Source organism: Gorilla gorilla, chromosome 3 (assembly GCF_029281585.2).
Source record: "Gorilla gorilla gorilla isolate KB3781 chromosome 3, NHGRI_mGorGor1-v2.1_pri, whole genome shotgun sequence".
Classification (NCBI taxonomy): Eukaryota; Metazoa; Chordata; class Mammalia; order Primates; family Hominidae; genus Gorilla; species Gorilla gorilla.
In genome coordinates, this window is record NC_073227.2 from 126,501,831 (window position 1) to 126,521,108 (window position 19,278).

The 19,278-nt window shown below is 38.1% G+C and overlaps 1 protein-coding gene across 3 annotated transcripts in view; it reads right to left on the bottom strand.

The window, feature by feature from the left end:
* The window catches only part of TBCK (TBC1 domain containing kinase), a 265,095-nt gene that overhangs the window by 65,057 nt on the left and 180,760 nt on the right, over positions 1 to 19,278 (bottom strand). For all 3 annotated transcript variants that reach the window (XM_019025572.3, XM_063705458.1, XM_055384855.2), the window contains exon 24: positions 5,122 to 5,297. In XM_019025572.3, coding sequence (XP_018881117.1) covers positions 5,122 to 5,297 — 176 coding nt within the window. The remainder of the gene's footprint in view (positions 1 to 5,121; positions 5,298 to 19,278) is intronic.

Sequence of the window (19,278 nt, forward strand, 5' to 3'; positions counted from 1 at the left end):
GCCACTGTTATTTCTCCCCTACCCCTAACGTGGCTCTCTCAAAATCCTATTTGGGTAGAACAGTAGCCTTTAAAGGGAGAGAAATTACAAAGAGCCCATGAATTAGCTGAGGAGCAATTAAAAGCCGACCATATAGAACCGTCAAACAGTCCTTGTAATTTGCCCGTTTTCATCATTCCCCAAAAGTCTGGTAAATAGAGACTTTTGCATGACTTACGTGCTATTGATGCTTATTTGCAACCTATGGGGCCCCTTCAGCAGGGGCTCCCCTCCCACGTGGCAATTCCTCGAGACTGGCCTATAATCATTATTGACTTAAAAGACTGCTCTTATACTATTCCCCTTGCAGAACAGGACAGAGAAAAATTTGCATTTACAATACCAGCTATCAATAATGAAAGGCCAGCTCACTGATTTCATTGGAAAGTGCTTCCTCAAGGAATGCTGAACAGTCCTACCATGTGTCAGTATCATGTAAATCAAGCTTGGCTCCCCAGTAGAAAAGAATTTCCTAATTGCAGGATTACTCATTTTACAGATGATATTTTACTAGCAGCCCCAACAGAGCTAGTACTTTTCAAGTCACATGCCTCTGTCGTAAAGAATACACAGTTAAGAGGTTTAATCATAGAACCTGGAAAAGTAGAGATGTCTTTCTCCTTGAAAATATCTTGGGTACATACTAATTTCCCAGTCAGTAAGACCTCAAAAGGTTAAATTAAATACTAGCAACTTACATACGTTAAATGATTATCAGAAATTACTAGGTAATATTAACTGGATTTGCCCCACCTTGGACATAACTACTGATAAGTTACAGAACTTGTTTTCCATCTTAAAAGGCAATGCTGCTCTAGACTCTCCTAGGTATTTAACTCCTGCAGCACAAAGGGAAATTGAAGAGATAGAGCAAGCTATTTCTCAGAGACAACTAGATTGCATTGATACATGGTATTCAGTTCAATTATTTGTTTTTCCCACTAAACACTCCCCTACAGATGACCCCAGGGCTACGCTTCCTAGAATGGGTTTTTTGCTCACATACCGGGACTAAAACACTCTTTCCCTATATCCAGTTAGTCAGTAAAGTCATTTATTCAGGATGCAGATGATGCAATCAGTTGCTAGGTTATGACCCTAATATCATCAGGATTCCTTTAAGTAAAAAGCAATTCAAGGCAGTATTGCCTTATCTATGGACCTGCAAACAGCACTCTCTGATTACAAAGGCCATATAGAGCACGCCCTTCCTGCTGACAAACTCCTTCAGTTCTTATCTTGTACTTCTGTGGTTTTGCCTACTAAAATAGTTCGATCCCCCATATCTAATGCTTTAACAGTGTTTACTGATGGCTCTGGTAAACATGGAAAAGTCACTTTCTGGTGGAAATCACGTAATTCCCTCACTTGTTCTGGATTTACTAGCGCTCAGAGAGCTGAGATTGGAGCCTTACTATTGGCCTTGGAAACTTTTTCCATTCAGCTCATCAATATTGTTAGTGAGTCTGCTTACTCTGTTTATTTATTGCAGAACCTTGAGATGGCCCTCATTAAGTCCACTCTGGAGCCCACCCTGTATGCACTTTTTCTCTGACTTCAGCATTTGCTAGATCAACATACACATCCTATTTTTATCACACATATTCGAGCCCACAGCTCACTGCCTGGCCCACTGGCTTATGACAATGATCAAGCAGACGTACAAGTTAGAACATCACTGTTTGACCAAGCCACCCAGTCACATCAATTTTTCCACCAAAACTGGAGAAACTTATCTGAACAATTTCAACTTACCCAGAGACTAGCTAAACAAATTACCCGGCAATGCCCAGATTGCCAGCTCACAGGCACGTTCCCTCCTTATACAGGTGTTAACCCTAGGGGACTAGAACCTAATCAGTTATGGCAAACACCATGTTACACATGTGCCTGATTTTGAAAAACTAAGATATGTACATGTATCCATTAATAACAATTCCCAATTAGCGCTCATGCCTTTCCTGGAGAGTCCACCCGATATGTCATTAAACATCATCTCTTAACTTTTGCATTTATGGGGTGGCCTACAAAAATTAAAACTGATAATGGTCTGGCTTATGCCAGCTCACAATTTCAACAATTTTGTCACAGTGGAATATCCAACATTCCACAGGCATCCCTTATAACGTCCAAGGAGAGGCCATAGTAGAACATACTCACTCTATCCTTAAAAATATGCTCAGAAAACAAAAAAGGGGGAATATGAGTAAGGACCCTGCAACACTACTAGCACAAGCCTTATTTACCCTTAATTTTGAAAATTTAGATGATAAATTTCAATTAGCTGTAGAAAAGCACTTTGCTAAAACCTCTCAAGACATAAAACCTGCAGTTTTATGGAAAGATGTAAACAGTAATGTACGGTGTGGTCCAAATGAATTGTTAACATGTGGGAGAGGATATGCTTGTGTTCACACCCCCTCAGGTCCTCTTTGGATTCCAGCACGATCCATCAAACCTTACCATAGCATGGCTAGGACCCAACCCGGTACCAGAAATAAAGAAAATGACCCTATAGGACCTACAGCCCCAGAAAATGTGGCTTCCTCGGACGACATAGGCCCTGGACAGGACGCTGAAGAAGAGAAGTTAGAAGACTGAGCAAATCTGCTCTGGACATAGACACCATTCACTCCAGAAAATTTGTTCCTTCCTATGCTTTATTAACCTTTTTAATTCTTTCACTTTACCTGCAACCCTCACTTGCTACTCTCTATTGGGCCCATCTCTTAGATACGCCTTTCTTCAGCCCTATTACTTAAACAAACACTGCCTTCTCAGCTTCTAACAACATGACTGCTTGGCTAAGAGGGAATGACATGCCCCAAGTGGGGTTCCTCAATAACGGCACACATTGGACTAAGGTGCCAAGTAACACTACATGTCACTCCTTAATTGGAAAAGAATGTGGCTAATTATACTCATATTTGTCTTCTATTTATTTACTAATTCTAGGATGCAAAGCCGGAATGCGAGCAGTGCCCGCCACGCCTGACAAACCTGTTGCTGCACACATCTGTACTCTTCAATCAACAAAACCTGATGCTAAAAACAGAAAAGGGGGAGATGTAGGAGATCAGTTAGGGTGGTGGGAAAAATTGTAGAAAGATGCAAACCTTCTTGGAAGGCGGGGAGGTTTTACAAAAGCTTCGGAAATGGATTTGGCTGAAGGTAGCCAAACCCTCTTATCTGGACCTTGAGAGCAAAGGTTAGATAACAAAGAGATACAAAGGAATTGATCTAGGTAAGTTAGTTTAACTTGGAACCTGGCCTTTAATCATCCCCATGCATGACTGCTATCTCCGGGCAGGGTGACTATGTTAATTACGCAAAAGTGTGTTGACTCAAAGCCTTTGTCATTAAATCTGTAACTAAATAAATGCCTGCAGCACCAGCTTGTCAGGGCCACAGCTGCTGACTCTTTACAGCACCCTGCTCGGGGTCTGTAAGCAGCCAGGTCCTCTAGCCCGCTTTTTCACTGGATACCTGCGTATGCCTGCATTCTTACATCCGTTGTTCGGCCAGGGTCTGCAGATTGGACCTGGCAACAGACAACCTACAGAATGGAAGAAATATCTTTAAGATTAAAATAGGGTATTATAATGTTATTTTTTATGGTTTTATGGGAGAATTGCTATGAATAAAGACTCAAGCAAAAGAAATACAAATTAAAAAGTTAAAAACATTAAACAGATTCTAAACTCCTGAAGTATAAGATCAGAAGAACTTCCAGACTAGGGGTTCTTGACCAGTTAAATAGAATTTAATGCCTCATTCGGGAGTCCACTCATCCACTCTGCAAAGAATTTCTAGTATTGCTGAAACCCTAACAACCAGGGATATCAACATTTATACTCTCTCCAAACTCAGAAAAATAGAAAGTAGCAACTTTTCACAAAATGATAAGAATATATCATTTGAAATTGTGAGCTCTCCAATTGTACTGTCAGAAACTGAAGATTCTATGAATTACTTAATAAAGTCTGTAAATGTGTAATTCGAATTTCATTTCAAAAATTGGAATTGAAAATATTAACATGAAAACTTATTGCTGATTGAGTATCCTTAATCCAAAAATCTAAAATCTGAAATGCTCCAAAATCAAACTTTTTGAGCAACAACATCAGGATCAAAGAAAATACTCATTAGAGCCTTTTGGATTAGATATTCTGAACTGGTAAGTGTATATACATAATGGAAATATTCCAAAATCCTACAAAATATGAAACCTGAAATACTGTCACAAACATTTTGGACACAGGATACTCAACCTGTATATGCCAATTTTAGCATACAAGAAACCATTAACCTGCTAACCCTCATTGAAAGCATTTATAGTTAGTAAATGCTATAAATCTGAACTTATGAAGCAAATTAGTTATAACATTCATTTATATTTTATATATTGAGTTTCTAAGAAAGATTTTAAAAGTTGCTCTGTTTTTAAACAAAGTGAAAACCATTTATCTAGATTCTAGAAAATACACAATCAAAGAATCTGAAGATAATGAAAATAGAAGGAGAAGAGACTGAACTGTTACTATTTTGTAACTCTTCATACTCTAATGCCAATCAAACCCACTGGATGTTACAGTATGTTCAATAGTAAAATCTTTGTAAATAACATTTTGTAGTTAGTGAAAATACATGTTCTATGTAAGCCAGTGTTTTGAAAATTATAATGAACACAAGGTCAATGTTGAGATGTAGCAAACTTTTTCTCTAGGCTATGAGGTGAAACAGGTGTATACTTACTCTTTATCTTTGCCACAATTCCTATCTACAGCATGAAGGATTCAAATGCCTTCAAGAATAGCAATATACACCAGAGAAACACAAAAAACAACAAAATATCCCAATATTCTGGCATTGTTTGGAAAATATCATCAGGTCTCTGGTATGTAGTGTTATCTTATAAAACCTTATGCAAGACCATTCTGGCATCTAGTTTGAGAGTAATTTAACTACTTGAATTCAGAAGAATCCCAGAATTTTTTTTTTTTTAACCACACAACACTTAAATGAAAGGATGCAATACAAATAAGCAGCACCACCCTTTAAAACAGCATATGCAAAGGATACTCTTCACTATTCCGGATGTCAACCACCAGGAGCTTTGGTTTACTGGACTTTGTTTTCTTGGTGGGTGTTTTGAAGTGGCCTGTCACTGTGAGCTCACACAAGTCAATCAGGTCCTCTGCTGAAATCCGTGGTGATACTTCTGACTTCAGGTCATTTAATGGGATGGATTCTCTTGACTGAAAAAAAAATGTACAAAAAAAAAAATTGAGAATATTATAGAAAAACAAATTATCCCCAGTAATAGAATATCTTGATACCAAACAATACAGCATATAAGAGAAGAGGAAACTATCTAATTTTCACAGTCTATTGTGTAATTCAGTGGTCTCCAACCCCCAGGCCATGGACTGGTACTGGTCCATGGCTTGTTAGGAACTGGGCCACACAGCAGGAAGTGAGTGGTAAGGAAGTCAGCAAAGCTTCATCTGTATTTACAGTTGTTCCCCATTGCTCCATTATAGTCTGAGCTCCGCCTCCTGTCAGATCAGTGGTGGAATTAGATTCTCATAGGAGTACAAACCCTGTTGTGAACTACGTATGTGAGGGATCTAGGTTGCAAGCTCTTTATGAGAATCTAATGCCTGATGATCTGTCATTGTCTCCCATCACCTCTAGATAGGATCATCTAGTGGCAGGAAAACAAGCTCAGGGCTCTCACTGATTCTAGCTTATGGTAAGTTGTATAATTATTTCATTTTATATTACAATGTAATAATAATATAAATAAAGTGCACAATAAATGTAACGTGCTTGATTCATCCTGAAATCATCCCCCCCACCCATCTCAAACCCAGTCCATGGAAACACTGTCTTCTAGGAAACCAGTCCCTGGTGCCAAAATGGCTGGGGACCGCTGGTGTAACTGATACCTTACTATTGAGGTTTACTTCTTTGTTATTTACACTTATAGGAAAGCATTATTGTTTTGATTGACTGCAAGCTCCTGGCTCAAACACGTAGAAAGAGATGAGGCAAAGATTTCCTTATGAGAGTGCTTTAAAAAAAACAGCTCCTTTAAGTACATTTCACTTTTCTTTAAATATAAATTACTGTTGTTTTGAATTGCATTAATTTTAACTCAGGTAATATGAGAAATTGCACTGTAATTAGGCATACATAGTAATTAAAGAAACTGGTTCTAATATATGTATTGGACTTTTATAATATAATTTATGTTATATATAAATGGTTGAGTGGAAACTTGATTCTCAGAGATGAATAAAGAGCACCCTAATGCTTTCTTAAATAGTAAACCAAACTAACAATGTGTCTTAACTGTGAAGGAGGTAAACTTAAGACTCCAGGCTATCAAACCCATCCATTGGTTTTAGTCTATGATATTGCATAAAAATGATTCAGACTAAGGGCTATTTACAATTATTCTCTATGTTTCTTAGTAGAAGAAGGATGAGCCTTTCCCCATAATAGGCAATGCAATACAACACAACTAAATTCAACATAAATTTATTGAGCACTAGTGATCTCTTGAAATCTTATGTGACATGACTTGAGAATTTAAACACTTCAGGCTGGGCGCGGTGGCTCACGCCTGTAATCCCAGCACTTTGGGAGGCTGAAGTGGGTGGATCACGAGGTCAGGAAATGGAGACCATCCTGGCTAAACCGGTGAAACCCTGTCTCTACTAAAAATACAAAAAATTAGCCGGGCGTGGCAGCGGGCGCCTGTAGTCCCAGCTACTTGGGAGGCTGAGACATGAGAATGGCGTGAACCCGGGAGGCGGAGCTTGCAGTGAGCCAAGATAGTGCCACTGCACTCCAGCCTGGGTGATAGGGTGAGACTCCGTCTCAAAAAAAAAAAAAAACAAAAAAAACACACACACACTTTAAAAAATCAAGTGATTAACATATGAGGATTCAAAAAATTTTTAATTTATGTTTCATAAGTTATCAAAATAGAGTCTAATAATTATCTCGTTTACTCATTTTCTCTTTTTTCTCAGTTACATTGTGGAATTCTACACTTAGAATATCCAATTTAGAATTTGTAGGTAACAAAAAATAAACCATATAAATCATTTACCAGATAGATTTATTTAAAAAAATGGTTTTCAATTGGAGTTTCATGTCAGCTCTCACCCCTTGGGTTTCCCCAGTTGTACTCTGAATTTTTCAGTGGTAAAGCACTTGTTCTCTTACTTCATTAACTTTTAAATAGAAATGGAAATTGCTAAGCTTTATGGGTTTATGGCTTTTAATAAAAAATAGGCATTAAGAATCTTAATTTTTTAATATTAAGAATTAAAGCTACTTAAACATCCTGAAATTAAAAGTGCTTCAGAAAGATTAAAGAGTTTTGAAATCAGCAAGCCATACAATCAATGCTTCCATCTCCTTTTTCATTAGATTGCAATCTGTACAGGTATTTTTTCCAGCCTTCACATGAAGTCATACATTTATGAAGATAAAATAAAGAACTTTTTGATTAGCCTAGTTCCACTTTTAGTCATTTTGTGATGAATGCGGCATTTCAAACTGAAGTTTCACCTGAGTGAAAAGAGTGCCCTAAGAAGAGGATTTGTCCAAAGTATTCTTTATGAAGAACTGAGTGGTTTAAATAAAGATTTGACCTAAGCATTAGTTCCAATCAAATGTATCATATGGGAGGAGTTTTTCAAAGGAAAGAGTATTGCTATATGAAATGGTAAGAAGAGAAGGAGAGGAATTGCTGACAAATTTAAATGTTCTAAACTTCTGTGAATGTGTATGTGTAAAGAACTTTAATGTATACAAGTTCTTCTGCAAATGAATTTTAGGAGATTAGTAAATTAAATTTAGAAAAAATTATACTACTTTGCTTTATGAAGAAAATAATTACAAAATTAAAAACACAGAATTTAGTTTTTCATAGTTTTATAAGCAAATTTACTACTCATTTAAAATTTCCACTTAGAGGCATAAAAGTAAAACTGAACAACTTTTGTCTTATTTAGTATTATAGATATTGTGTGTCTATATCACATTTTCCTTATGTGAATGGGGGTTTCAAATTCATGAGACTTTGTTTATGGGTAATGGACAAGATTTAGGATAATTATAAAACAACACTGGAAATGTCCATCAATTTATCATTTCTGCCCAAAAGCCTTTACATACACTGCATGTTAAACTTAGATGTCCACCCAGAAATAAATCAATGTATTTACAGCCAACTGATTCTTGACAAAGCCACCAAGAACTTTCAGTAGGGGAAAGGACAGTCTTTTCAATAAACGGTGCTAAGAAAACTGAATATCTATATGCAGAAAAACGAAACTAGACCCCTATCTCTCACTATATGCAAAAATCAGATAAAGATGAATTAAAGACTTGAATATAAGACCTGAAACTATAAAGCTACTAGAAGAAAACATTGTGGAAATGCTTCAGGACACTGGTCTGGGAAATGATTGTTTGGATAAGACCTCAAAAGCACAGGCAACAGAAGCAAAACTAGACATAGAATTATAACATTCTAAAAAGCTTCTTCACAGCAAAGAAAACAATAAACTCAGTAAAGAGACAACTTGCAGAATGGGAGAAAATATGTGCAAACTCTCCATCAGAAAAGGGATTAATAACCAGAATATATAAGGAACTCAATAGCAATAATAAAATAATCTAATTTACTAATGGGCAAATGATCTGAATAAACATTTCTCAAGAGAAAACATACAAATGGCCAAAAGGTAAACGGAAAAAAAATGGTCAACACCACTAATAAAGAGAGAAATGCAAATCAAAACCACAATGTGAGAGGAGCCAAGATGGCCGAATAGGAACAGCTCGGGTCTACAGCTCCCAGCGTGAGCGACGCAGAAGACGGGTGATTTCTGCATTTCCATCTGAGGTACTGGGTTCATCTCACTAGGGAGTGCCAGACAGTGGGCATAGGTCAATGGGTGCGCGCACCGTGCGCGAGCCAAAGCAGGGCAAGGCATTGCCTCACTTGGGAAGCGCAAAGGGTCAGGGAGTTCCCTTTCCGACTCAAAGAAAGGGGTGACTGACGCACCTGGAAAATCGGGTCACTCCCACCTGAATATTGCGCTTTTCGGACCGCCTTAAAAAACGGCGCACCACGAGATTATATCCCACACCTGGCTCGGAGGGTCTTACGCCCACGGAGTCTCGCTGATTGCTAGCACAGCATTCTGAGATCAAACTGCAAGGCAGCAGCGAGGCTGGGGGAGGGGCGCCTGCCATTGCCCAGGCTTGCTTAGGTAAACAAAGCAGCCAGGAAGCTCGAACTGGGTGGAGCCCACCACAGCTCAAGGAGGCCTGCCTGCCTCTGTAGGCTCCACCTCTGGGGGCAGGGCACAGACAAACAAAAAGACAGCAGTAACCTCTGCAGACTTAAATGTCCCTGTCTGACAGCTTTGAAGAGAGCAGTGGTTCTCCCAGCACGCAGCTGGAGATCTGAGAACGGGCAGACTGCCTCCTCAGGTGGGTCCCTGACCCTGACCCCTGAGCAGCCTAACTGGGAGGCACCCTCCAGCAGGGGCACACTGACACCTCACACGGCAGGGTATTCTAACAGACCTGCAGCTGAGGGTCCTGTGTGTTAGAAGGAAAACTAACAAACAGAAAGGACATCCACACCAAAAACCCATCTGTACATCACCATCATCAAAGACCAAAAGTAGATAAAACCACAAAGATGGGGAAAAAACAGAACAGAAAAACTGGAAATTCTAAAACGCAGAGCTCCTCTCCTCCTCCAAAGGATCGCAGTTCCTCACCAGCAACGGAACAAAGCTGGATGGAGAATGACTTTGACGAGCTGAGAGAAGAAGGCTTCAGACGATCAAATTACTCTGAGCTACGGGAGGACATTCAAACCAAAGGCAAAGAAGTTGAAAACCTTGAAAAAAATTTAGACGAATGTATAACTAGAATAACCAATACAGAGAAGTGCTTAAAGGAGCTGATGGAGCTGAAAACCAAGGCTCGAGAACTACGTGAAGAATGCAGAAGCCTCAGGAGCCGATGCGATCGACCGGAAGAAAGGGTATCAGCAATGGAAGATGAAATGAATGAAATGAAGTGAGAAGGGAAGTCTAGAGAAAAAAGAATAAAAAGAAATGAGCAAAGCCTCCAAGAAATATGGGACTATGTGAAAAGACCAAATCTACGTCTGATTGGTGTACCTGAAAGTGATGCGGAGAATGGAACCAAGTTGGAAAACACTCTGCAGGATATTATCCAGGAGAATTTCCCCAATCTAGCAAGGCAGGCCAACATTCAGATTCAGGAAATACAGAGAACACCACAAAGATACTCCTCGAGAAGAGCAACTCCAAGACACATAATTGTCAGATTCACCAAAGTTGAAATGAAGGAAAAAATGTTAAGGGCAGCCAGAGAGAAAGGTCGGGTTACCCTCAAAGGGAAGCCCATCAGACTAACAGCGGATTTCTCGGCAGAAACCCTACAAGCCAGAAGAGAGTGGGGGCCAATATTCAACATTCTTAAAGAAAAGAATTTTCCCAGAATTTCATATCCAGCCAAACTAAGCTTCAAAAGTGAAGGAAGAATAAAATACTTTACAGACAAGCAAATGCTGAGAGATTTTGTCACCACCAGGCCTGCCCTAAAAGAGCTCCTGAAGGAAGCGCTAAACATGGAAAGGAACAACCGGTACCAGCCGCTGCAAAATCATGCCAAAATGTAAAGACCATCGAGACTAGGAAGAAACTGCATCAACTAATGAGCAAAATCACCAGCTAACATCATAATGACAGGATCAAATTCACACATAACAATATTGACTTTAACTGTAAATGGACTAAATTCTCCAATTAAAAGACACAGACTGGCAAGTTGGATAAAGAGTCAAGACCCATCAGTGTGCTGTATTCAGGAAACCCATCTCACGTGCAGAGACACACATAGGCTCAAAATAAAAGGATGGAGGAAGATCTACCAAGCAAATGGAAAACAAAAAAAGGCAGGGGTTGCAATCCTAGTCTCTGATAAAACAGACTTTAAACCAACAAAGATCAAAAGAGACAAAGAAGGCCATTACATAATGGTAAAGGGATCAATTCAACAAGAGGAGCTAACTATCCTAAATATATATGCACCCAATACAGGAGCACCCAGATTCATAAAGCAAGTCCTGAGTGACCTACAAAGAGACTTAGACTCCCACACATTAATAATGGGAGACTTTAACACCCCACTGTCAACATTAGACAGATCAACGAGACAGAAAGTCAACAAGGATACCCAGGAATTGAACTCAGCTCTGCACCAAGCGGACCTAATAGACATCTACAGAACTCTCCACCCCAAATCAACAGAATATACATTTTTTTCAGCACCACACCACACCTATTCCAAAATTGACCACATAGTTGGAAGTAAAGCTCTCCTCAGCAAATGTAAAAGAACAGAAATTATAACAAACTATCTCTCAGACCACAGTGCAATCAAACTAGAACTCAGGATTAAAAATCTCACTCAAAGCCGCTCAACTACATGGAAACTGAACAACCTGCTCCTGAATGACTACTGGGTACATAACGAAATGAAGGCAGAAATAAAGATGTTCTTTGAAACCAACGAGCACAAAGACACAACATACCAGAATCTCTGGGACACATTCAAAGCAGTGTGTAGAGGGAAATTTATAGCACTAAATGCCCACAAGAGAAAGCAGGAAAGATCCAAAATTGACACCCTAACATCACAATTAAAAGAACTAGAAAAGCAAGAGCAAACACATTCAAAAGCTAGCAGAAGGCAAGAAATAACTAAGATCAGAGCAGAACTGAGGGAAATAGAGACACAAAAAACCCTTCAAAAAATCAATGAATCCAGGAGCTGGTTTTTTGAAAGGATCAACAAAATTGATAGACCGCTAGCAAGACTAATAAAGAAAAAAAGAGAGAAGAATCAAATAGACAAAATAAAAAATGATAAAGGGGATATCACCACCAATCCCACAGAAATACAAACTACCATCAGAGAATACTACAAACACCTCTACACAAATAAACTAGAAAATCTAGAAGAAATGGATACATTCTTCGACACATACACTCTCCCAAGACTAAACCAGGAAGAAGTTGAATCTCTGAATAGACCAATAACAGGAGCTGAAATTGTGGCAATAATCAATAGTTTACCAACCAAAAAGAGTCCAGGACCAGATGGATTCACAGCCGAATTCTACCAGAGGTACAAGGAGGAACTGGTACCATTCCTTCTGAAACTATTCCAATCAATAGAAAAAGAGGGAATCCTCCCTAACTCATTTTATGAGGCCAGCATCATTCTGATACCAAAGCCGGGCAGAGACACAACCAAAAAAGAGAATTTTAGACCAATATCCTTGATGAACATTGATGCAAAAATCCTCAATAAAATACTGGCAAACCGAATCCAGCAGCACATCAAAAAGCTTATCCACCATGATCAAGTGGGCTTCATCCCTGGGATGCAAGGCTGGCTCAATATACGCAAATCAATAAATGTAATCCAGCATATAAACAGAGCCAAAGACAAAAACCACATGATTATCTCAATAGATGCAGAAAAAGCCTTTGACAAAATTCAACAACCCTTCATGCTAAAAACTCTCAATAAATTAGGTATTGATGGGACGTATTTCAAAATAATAAGAGCTATCTATGACAAACCCACAGCCAATATCATACTGAATGGGCAAAAACTGGAAGCATTCCCTTTGAAAACTGGCACAAGACAGGAATGCCCTCTCTCACCACTCCTATTCAACATAGTGTTGGAAGTTCTGGCCAGGGCAATCAGGCAGGAGAAGGAAATAAAGGGTATTCAATTAGGAAAGGAGGAAGTCAAATTGTCCCTGTTTGCAGACGACATGATTGTTTATCTAGAAAACCCCATTGTCTCAGCCCAAAATCTCCTTAAGCTGATAAGCAACTTCAGCAAAGTCTCAGGATACAAAATCAATGTACAAAAATCACAAGCATTCTTATACACCAACAACAGACAAACAGAGAGCCAAATCATGAGTGAACTCCCATTCACAATTGCTTCAAAGAGAATAAAATACCTAGGAATCCAACTTACAAGGGATGTGAAGGACCTCTTCAAGGAGAACTACAAACCACTGCTCAAGGAAATAAAAGAGGATACAAACAAATGGAAGAACATTCCATGCTCATGGGTAGGAAGAATCAATATCGTGAAAATGGCCATACTGCCCAAGGTCATTTACAGATTCAATGCCATCCCCATCAAGCTACCAATGACTTTCTTCACAGAATTGGAAAAAACTACTTTAAAGTTCATATGGAACCAAAAAAGAGCCCACATCGCCAAGTCAATCCTAAGCCAAAGGAACAAAGCTGGAGGCATCACACTACCTGACTTCAAACTATACTACAAGGCTACAGTAACCAAAACAGCATGGTACTGGTACCAAAACAGAGATATAGACCAATGGAACAGAACAGAGCCCTCAAAAATAACGCCGCATATCTACAACTATCTGATCTTTGACAAACCTGAGAAAAACAAGCAATGCGGAAAGGATTCCCTATTTAATAAATGGTGCTGGGAAAACTGGCTAGCCATATGTAGAAAGCTGAAACTGGATCCCTTCCTTACACCTTACACAAAAATCAATTCAAGATGGATTAAAGACTTAAACGTTAGACCTAAAACCATAAAAACCCTAGAAGAAAACCTAGGCATTACCATTCAGGACATAGGCGTGGGCAAGGACTTCATGTCCAAAACACCAAAAGCAATGGCAACAAAAGCCAAAATTGACTAACGGGATCTAATTAAACTAAAGAGCTTCTGCACAGCAAAAGAAACTACCATCAGAGTGAACAGGTAACCTACAAAATGCGAGAAAATTTTCGCAACCTACTCATCTGACAAAGGGCTAATATCCAGAATCTACAATGAACTCAAACAAATTTACAAGAAAAAAGCAAACAACCCCATCAAAAAGTGGGCGAAGGACATGAACAGACACTTCTCAAAAGAAGACATTTATGCAGCCAAAAAACACATGAAAAAATGCTCATCATCACTGGCCATCAGAGAAACGCAAATCAAAACCACAATGAGATACCATCTCACACCAGTTAGAATGGCAATCATTAAAAAGTCAGGAAACAACAGGTGCTGGAGAGGATGTGGAGAAATAGGAACACTTTTACACTGTTGGTGGAACTGTAAACTAGTTCAACCATTGTGGAAGTCAGTGTGGCGATTCCTCAGGGATCTAGAACTAGAAATACCATTTGACCCAGCCATCCCGTTACTGGGTATATACCCAAAGGACTATAAATCATGCTGCTATAAAGACACATGCACACGTATGTTTACTGCGGCATTATTCACAATAGCAAAGACTTGGAACCAACCTAAATGTCCAACGATAGACTGGATTAAGAAAATGTGGCACATATACACCATGGAATACTATGCAGCCATAAAAAATGATGAGTTCATGTCCTTTGTAGGGACATGGATGAAATTGGAAATCATCATTTTCAGTAAACTATCGCAAGAACAAAAAACCAAACACCGCATATTCTCACTCATAGGTGGGAATTGAACAATGAGATCACATGGACACAGGAAGGGGAACATCACACTCTGGGGACTGTTGTGTGGTGGGGGGAGTGGGGAGGGATAGCATTGGGAGATATACCTAATGCTAGATGACGAGTTAGTGGGTGCAGCGCACCAGCATGGCACATGTATACATATGTAACTAACCTGCACAATGTGCACATATACCCTAAAACTTAAAGTATAATAATAAAAAAAAAAACACAATGTGATATCATCTCACCTGGGTTAAAATTGGTGTTATCAAAAAGGCAAAAAACATGGACGTTAGTAAGGATGTGGAGAAAGGAGAATGCTAGTACACTGTTGGTGGGAATGTAAATTAGTATAGCCACTATGGAAAACAGCATGGAGGTTCCTCAAAAAACTAAAAGCAGTTGCACCATATGATCCAGCAATCCCACTGCTGGGTATATACCCAAAAGAAATGAAATGAGGATATTGAAGAAATATGCACTCCCATGTTCATTACAGCGCTATTCACAATAGCCAAGATACAGAACTAACCTAAATGTTTATCAATGGATGAATAAAGAAAATATATATTTATTAATATACACAATGATTTACTATTCAGCCATTAAAAAAGAATGAAATCCTGCTGAGTGAGGTGGCCCATGCTTGTAATCCCATTATTTTATTGTGCCACTGCACTCCAGCCTGGATAACAGATCGAAACTCCATCTCAAAAATAAATAAATAAATAAAATAAAAGAATGAAATCCTATCATTTGCAGCAAAATGGATGGAATTGGAGGTCATCATGTTAAGTGAAATAAGCCAGGCACAGAAAGGCAAATATTGCATGTTCTGACTCGTATGTGGAAACTAAATAAGTTGATCTCATGGAAGTAGAGAGTAGAACAGTAGTTGCTGGGAAAGGTGGACAGGGTGGGTTTGGGACATAGGGGGAGAGTGGTGGGGTGGAGGTGGTGGTGTTGTGGGAGATGGGGATGAAGAGAGGCTGGTTAATGAATATGGAAATACAGTTAGATAGAAGGAATAAGTTCTAGTACTCAATAGCATAGAAGAGTGACTATAGTTAACAATAATTTATTGTGTATTTCAAAAGAGCTAGATTTGAAATATTTCCAACACAAAGCAATGATAAAGACTTATGGAGTAAATCTATATAAAGTATTTAGAATGGTGTCTGACAAGATATGTGCTCTATAAATTTTTATCTTACACCTCTTTTCTCACCCCTCATCATCTTGTCCCTTATGCTTTAGCATTAGCACACTACTTGCCTTTTCACGCCACTGTGCCTTTGCACATGTTGTTCCTTCTGCTTAGAAAGCCACAACCTGCTCATTTAATAAATCCCTGCTTGCCTTTCAAATCTCAGTTCAAACACTACTTTCTCTGTGAAGAAAGCCTTTCTTTTTAACTCCTGACTGACAAAGTTTCTCTTCTATGTCTTCACAGGTATCTGGTATACATCTTTATTACAATGAGATGAGTCATTTCCCACTAGACTAAAAGCTTCTCAAGCATGAAAAAATTATTTTTATACTTTGTTTTCCTCAGGACCCAGTGTATTATCTGACACACAGAAAGTATTAAGATATATATATTGATTATAAAGGAATAAAATAGTATTTCCAAATCATCTACTTTTCATGAGTAACATTGTGCTATGAGGTATGTATATGTAACCAAAACTGTGGAAGTACCTCTATTATAGTAATTACTGTTTGTGAGATATTGTCTATTTCTCCACTTGACTTACAGTCTCCTTGAATGGAGGTTCCATATGTTTTCATTTTTGTATCTCGAAAAGCTAGCACAAGGTCTGCAACAAAAAAACTCAATGGATATTTGATGAATGAATGAATGAGTGAATAAAAAATATGATTAAATGATTCTGCAGAGCAGAATCAATTCTTATGTCTGGATTATCAGACAAACTCTTCAGGGACGGCAAAGTCATCACATGCTCTCTGGCATCTGAGCACCATGATGGTTAATAAAGAACACTAAAATGTACGTCTGCCTCAATAATTTGTCAACAAAGTCATCTTTTGTTTCCTCAACTGAAAAACTGGAGATGACAGTTGCTACCATTTAAAGCTTTCAAAACTGTGCTCTAATTAACTGAAAGAAGTTGGCTGGGTGTGGTGGCTCATGCCTGTATTCCCCAGACCTTTGGGAGGCCGAGGCGGGCAGATCACAAGGTGAGGAGATCGAGACTATTCTGGCCAACATGGTGAAACCCCATCTCTACCAAAAATACAAAAATTAGCTGGGTGTGGTGGCATGTGCCTGTAATCCCAGCTACTTGGGAGGCTGAGGCAGGAGAATCGCTTGAACCCAGGAGGTGGATATTGCAGTGAGCTGAGATCGTGCCACTGCACTCCAGCCTGGTGACAGAGCAAGACTCCGTCTCAAAAAAAAAAAAAAAAAAAAAAAGAAGTTAGGTGAATATAAAGGAGGCCAAAAATAAACAAAAAATCCTAAACCATCTTTAGGAAAATAGGCAAAATAATTTAATAAATATATCAACGAAGAGAAAAACAGACAAATATTAGTGTTGACATTTTGGGGAAAACAAAGTTCAAAAATCTGTAAATGGACTGAGTGCGTGCATGTGTGTGAGAGGGAGAGAAATTACAAATCAGAAAAACTGTGTTTTTATATTCTTTTTCTTTCTCATTTTTAATCATATTATGAGAACATATATAAGCATACAGAAATATTTAAAAAATACAATACTCTGTACAATTCTATTCTACATTAAAAAATATTCATCCAAATATTCTCCAAATAGTAGAAAACCTCAGAAAACCTACATGTTCATAGGCCTAAGTACACCTGAATCAACTGGGGTGTGTTCATGTGTGTGTGTGCATGTTTGTGTGTGTGTGTGTATGTGTTCAAAAGTCAAAAAGTCATAGAAAACCTCAATAGGCCTTTTTAAATATAGCTAAAATTTTAAAGTTTTCAAATGATTACTCTGAAGAAAGATGCCAAGCACAATTTTTTTCCAAACAATTCTATCTTATTTTCAAAGTATAGGGAATTCTCATGATATAATAACTGCTCAAAGGCAAAAAAAATTGAAAAAGTGCCCCAGGCCATTTTATTTATGAAGCTGCCTTAAGCTAATATTTAAATCTGACAAGGATAGCACTACACAAACACACACACGCGTACACACACATGCGTGCACACACCACCCCCCACCCAGTATTCCTTAGAAAAACAGATTTTAAAACTCTAAAAACTCTAAAGGCTGAATGCAATAGCAGTTTTTAATACTTCCATAAAAATGACTTAGGACATATTTCAGGAATGAAAGATGATTCAATATTAGGAAAATTTTAAATATAGCTCATCAACTTAATTGGTCAAAGGATACAAATATGTAATCAACACTGTAAGTTACATAAGGCCAGATGTGATACAAATTCACATCGACTCCCAATTTTAGAAAAAGAAAACCCCATTGTAGAGCATACCAGAAGAACACTTAATTAGAATGAAACATGTTTTTTGAGACAGCTATTCTTTATTTGACATTCTACTTATCAATGAATCACTAGAAGCAGAGTTACTGAAATCAAGATGCATATAGTCCTAGAAAACCCAGAATAATCCGAGGAAAATCCAATAAAACTGCAAAAATTTCATTAGGGTTTAGTTACAACATACACACAACAAAATGATTAGCTTTTCTATACAGCAGCAGTAGGCAGAAAATATAACAGACAAAAGCTTACATTCATGATATCACAATATTCATCCAAAATAAACTACCTAGAATTAAGCTTATATTTAAAGAAAATGAAATAGTTTCAGGCAAGACATTTGAAAAAATGAGGAGAGGGGATATTAGATGCTTTCTAGAAAGATTCAATATTATAAAAACTTTATTTTTCCTTAGGGTAATGTATATAAGTATAATCAAAATCCTAAAATAAATCATATTTTCTATTTTGAAACTTAAATTTTGAAGTTTATTTGACAAACTAGACAAAAATGCCAAGAAAATATTGGAAAATAATAAATAAAACACACTGTCATATATTAAAAATGTACAAAGTTAACATCATATGATATTGCATCAGGAAAGACCAAAAGATTAATTGGATATAATGGAATGCACAGAAGCAGACTCAAATACATATAAATATTTGGAAAAGAAAAGGATGTCATGTCAAATCACTGGGTGATGCTTTGAAATGGCATCATTCTATTCTTTTATTTTGTTCTTTATTATTTAGAATATAGTACTGGGATAACTTGTTAACTGGAAGAAATAAAACTGTGTTTCTATCTTACATAATACAGAAAAATGATTTATATAGACTAAGCACTTATTTTATTTCAGTTTCCAGGATACATGTGCAGGACGTGCAGGTTTGTTACATAGGAAAGAGGGCCATGGTGGTTTGCTGCACCTATTGACCCATCACCTAGGTATTAAGCCCCATATGCATTAGCTATTTATCCTGACGCTCTCCCTCTCTCCGCCCCCTGGACAGGCCCCAGTGTGTGTTCCCCTCCCTGTGCCCATGTGTTCTCATTGTTCAGCTCCCACTTATAAGTGAACATGCGGTGTTTGGTTTTCTGTTCCTGCGT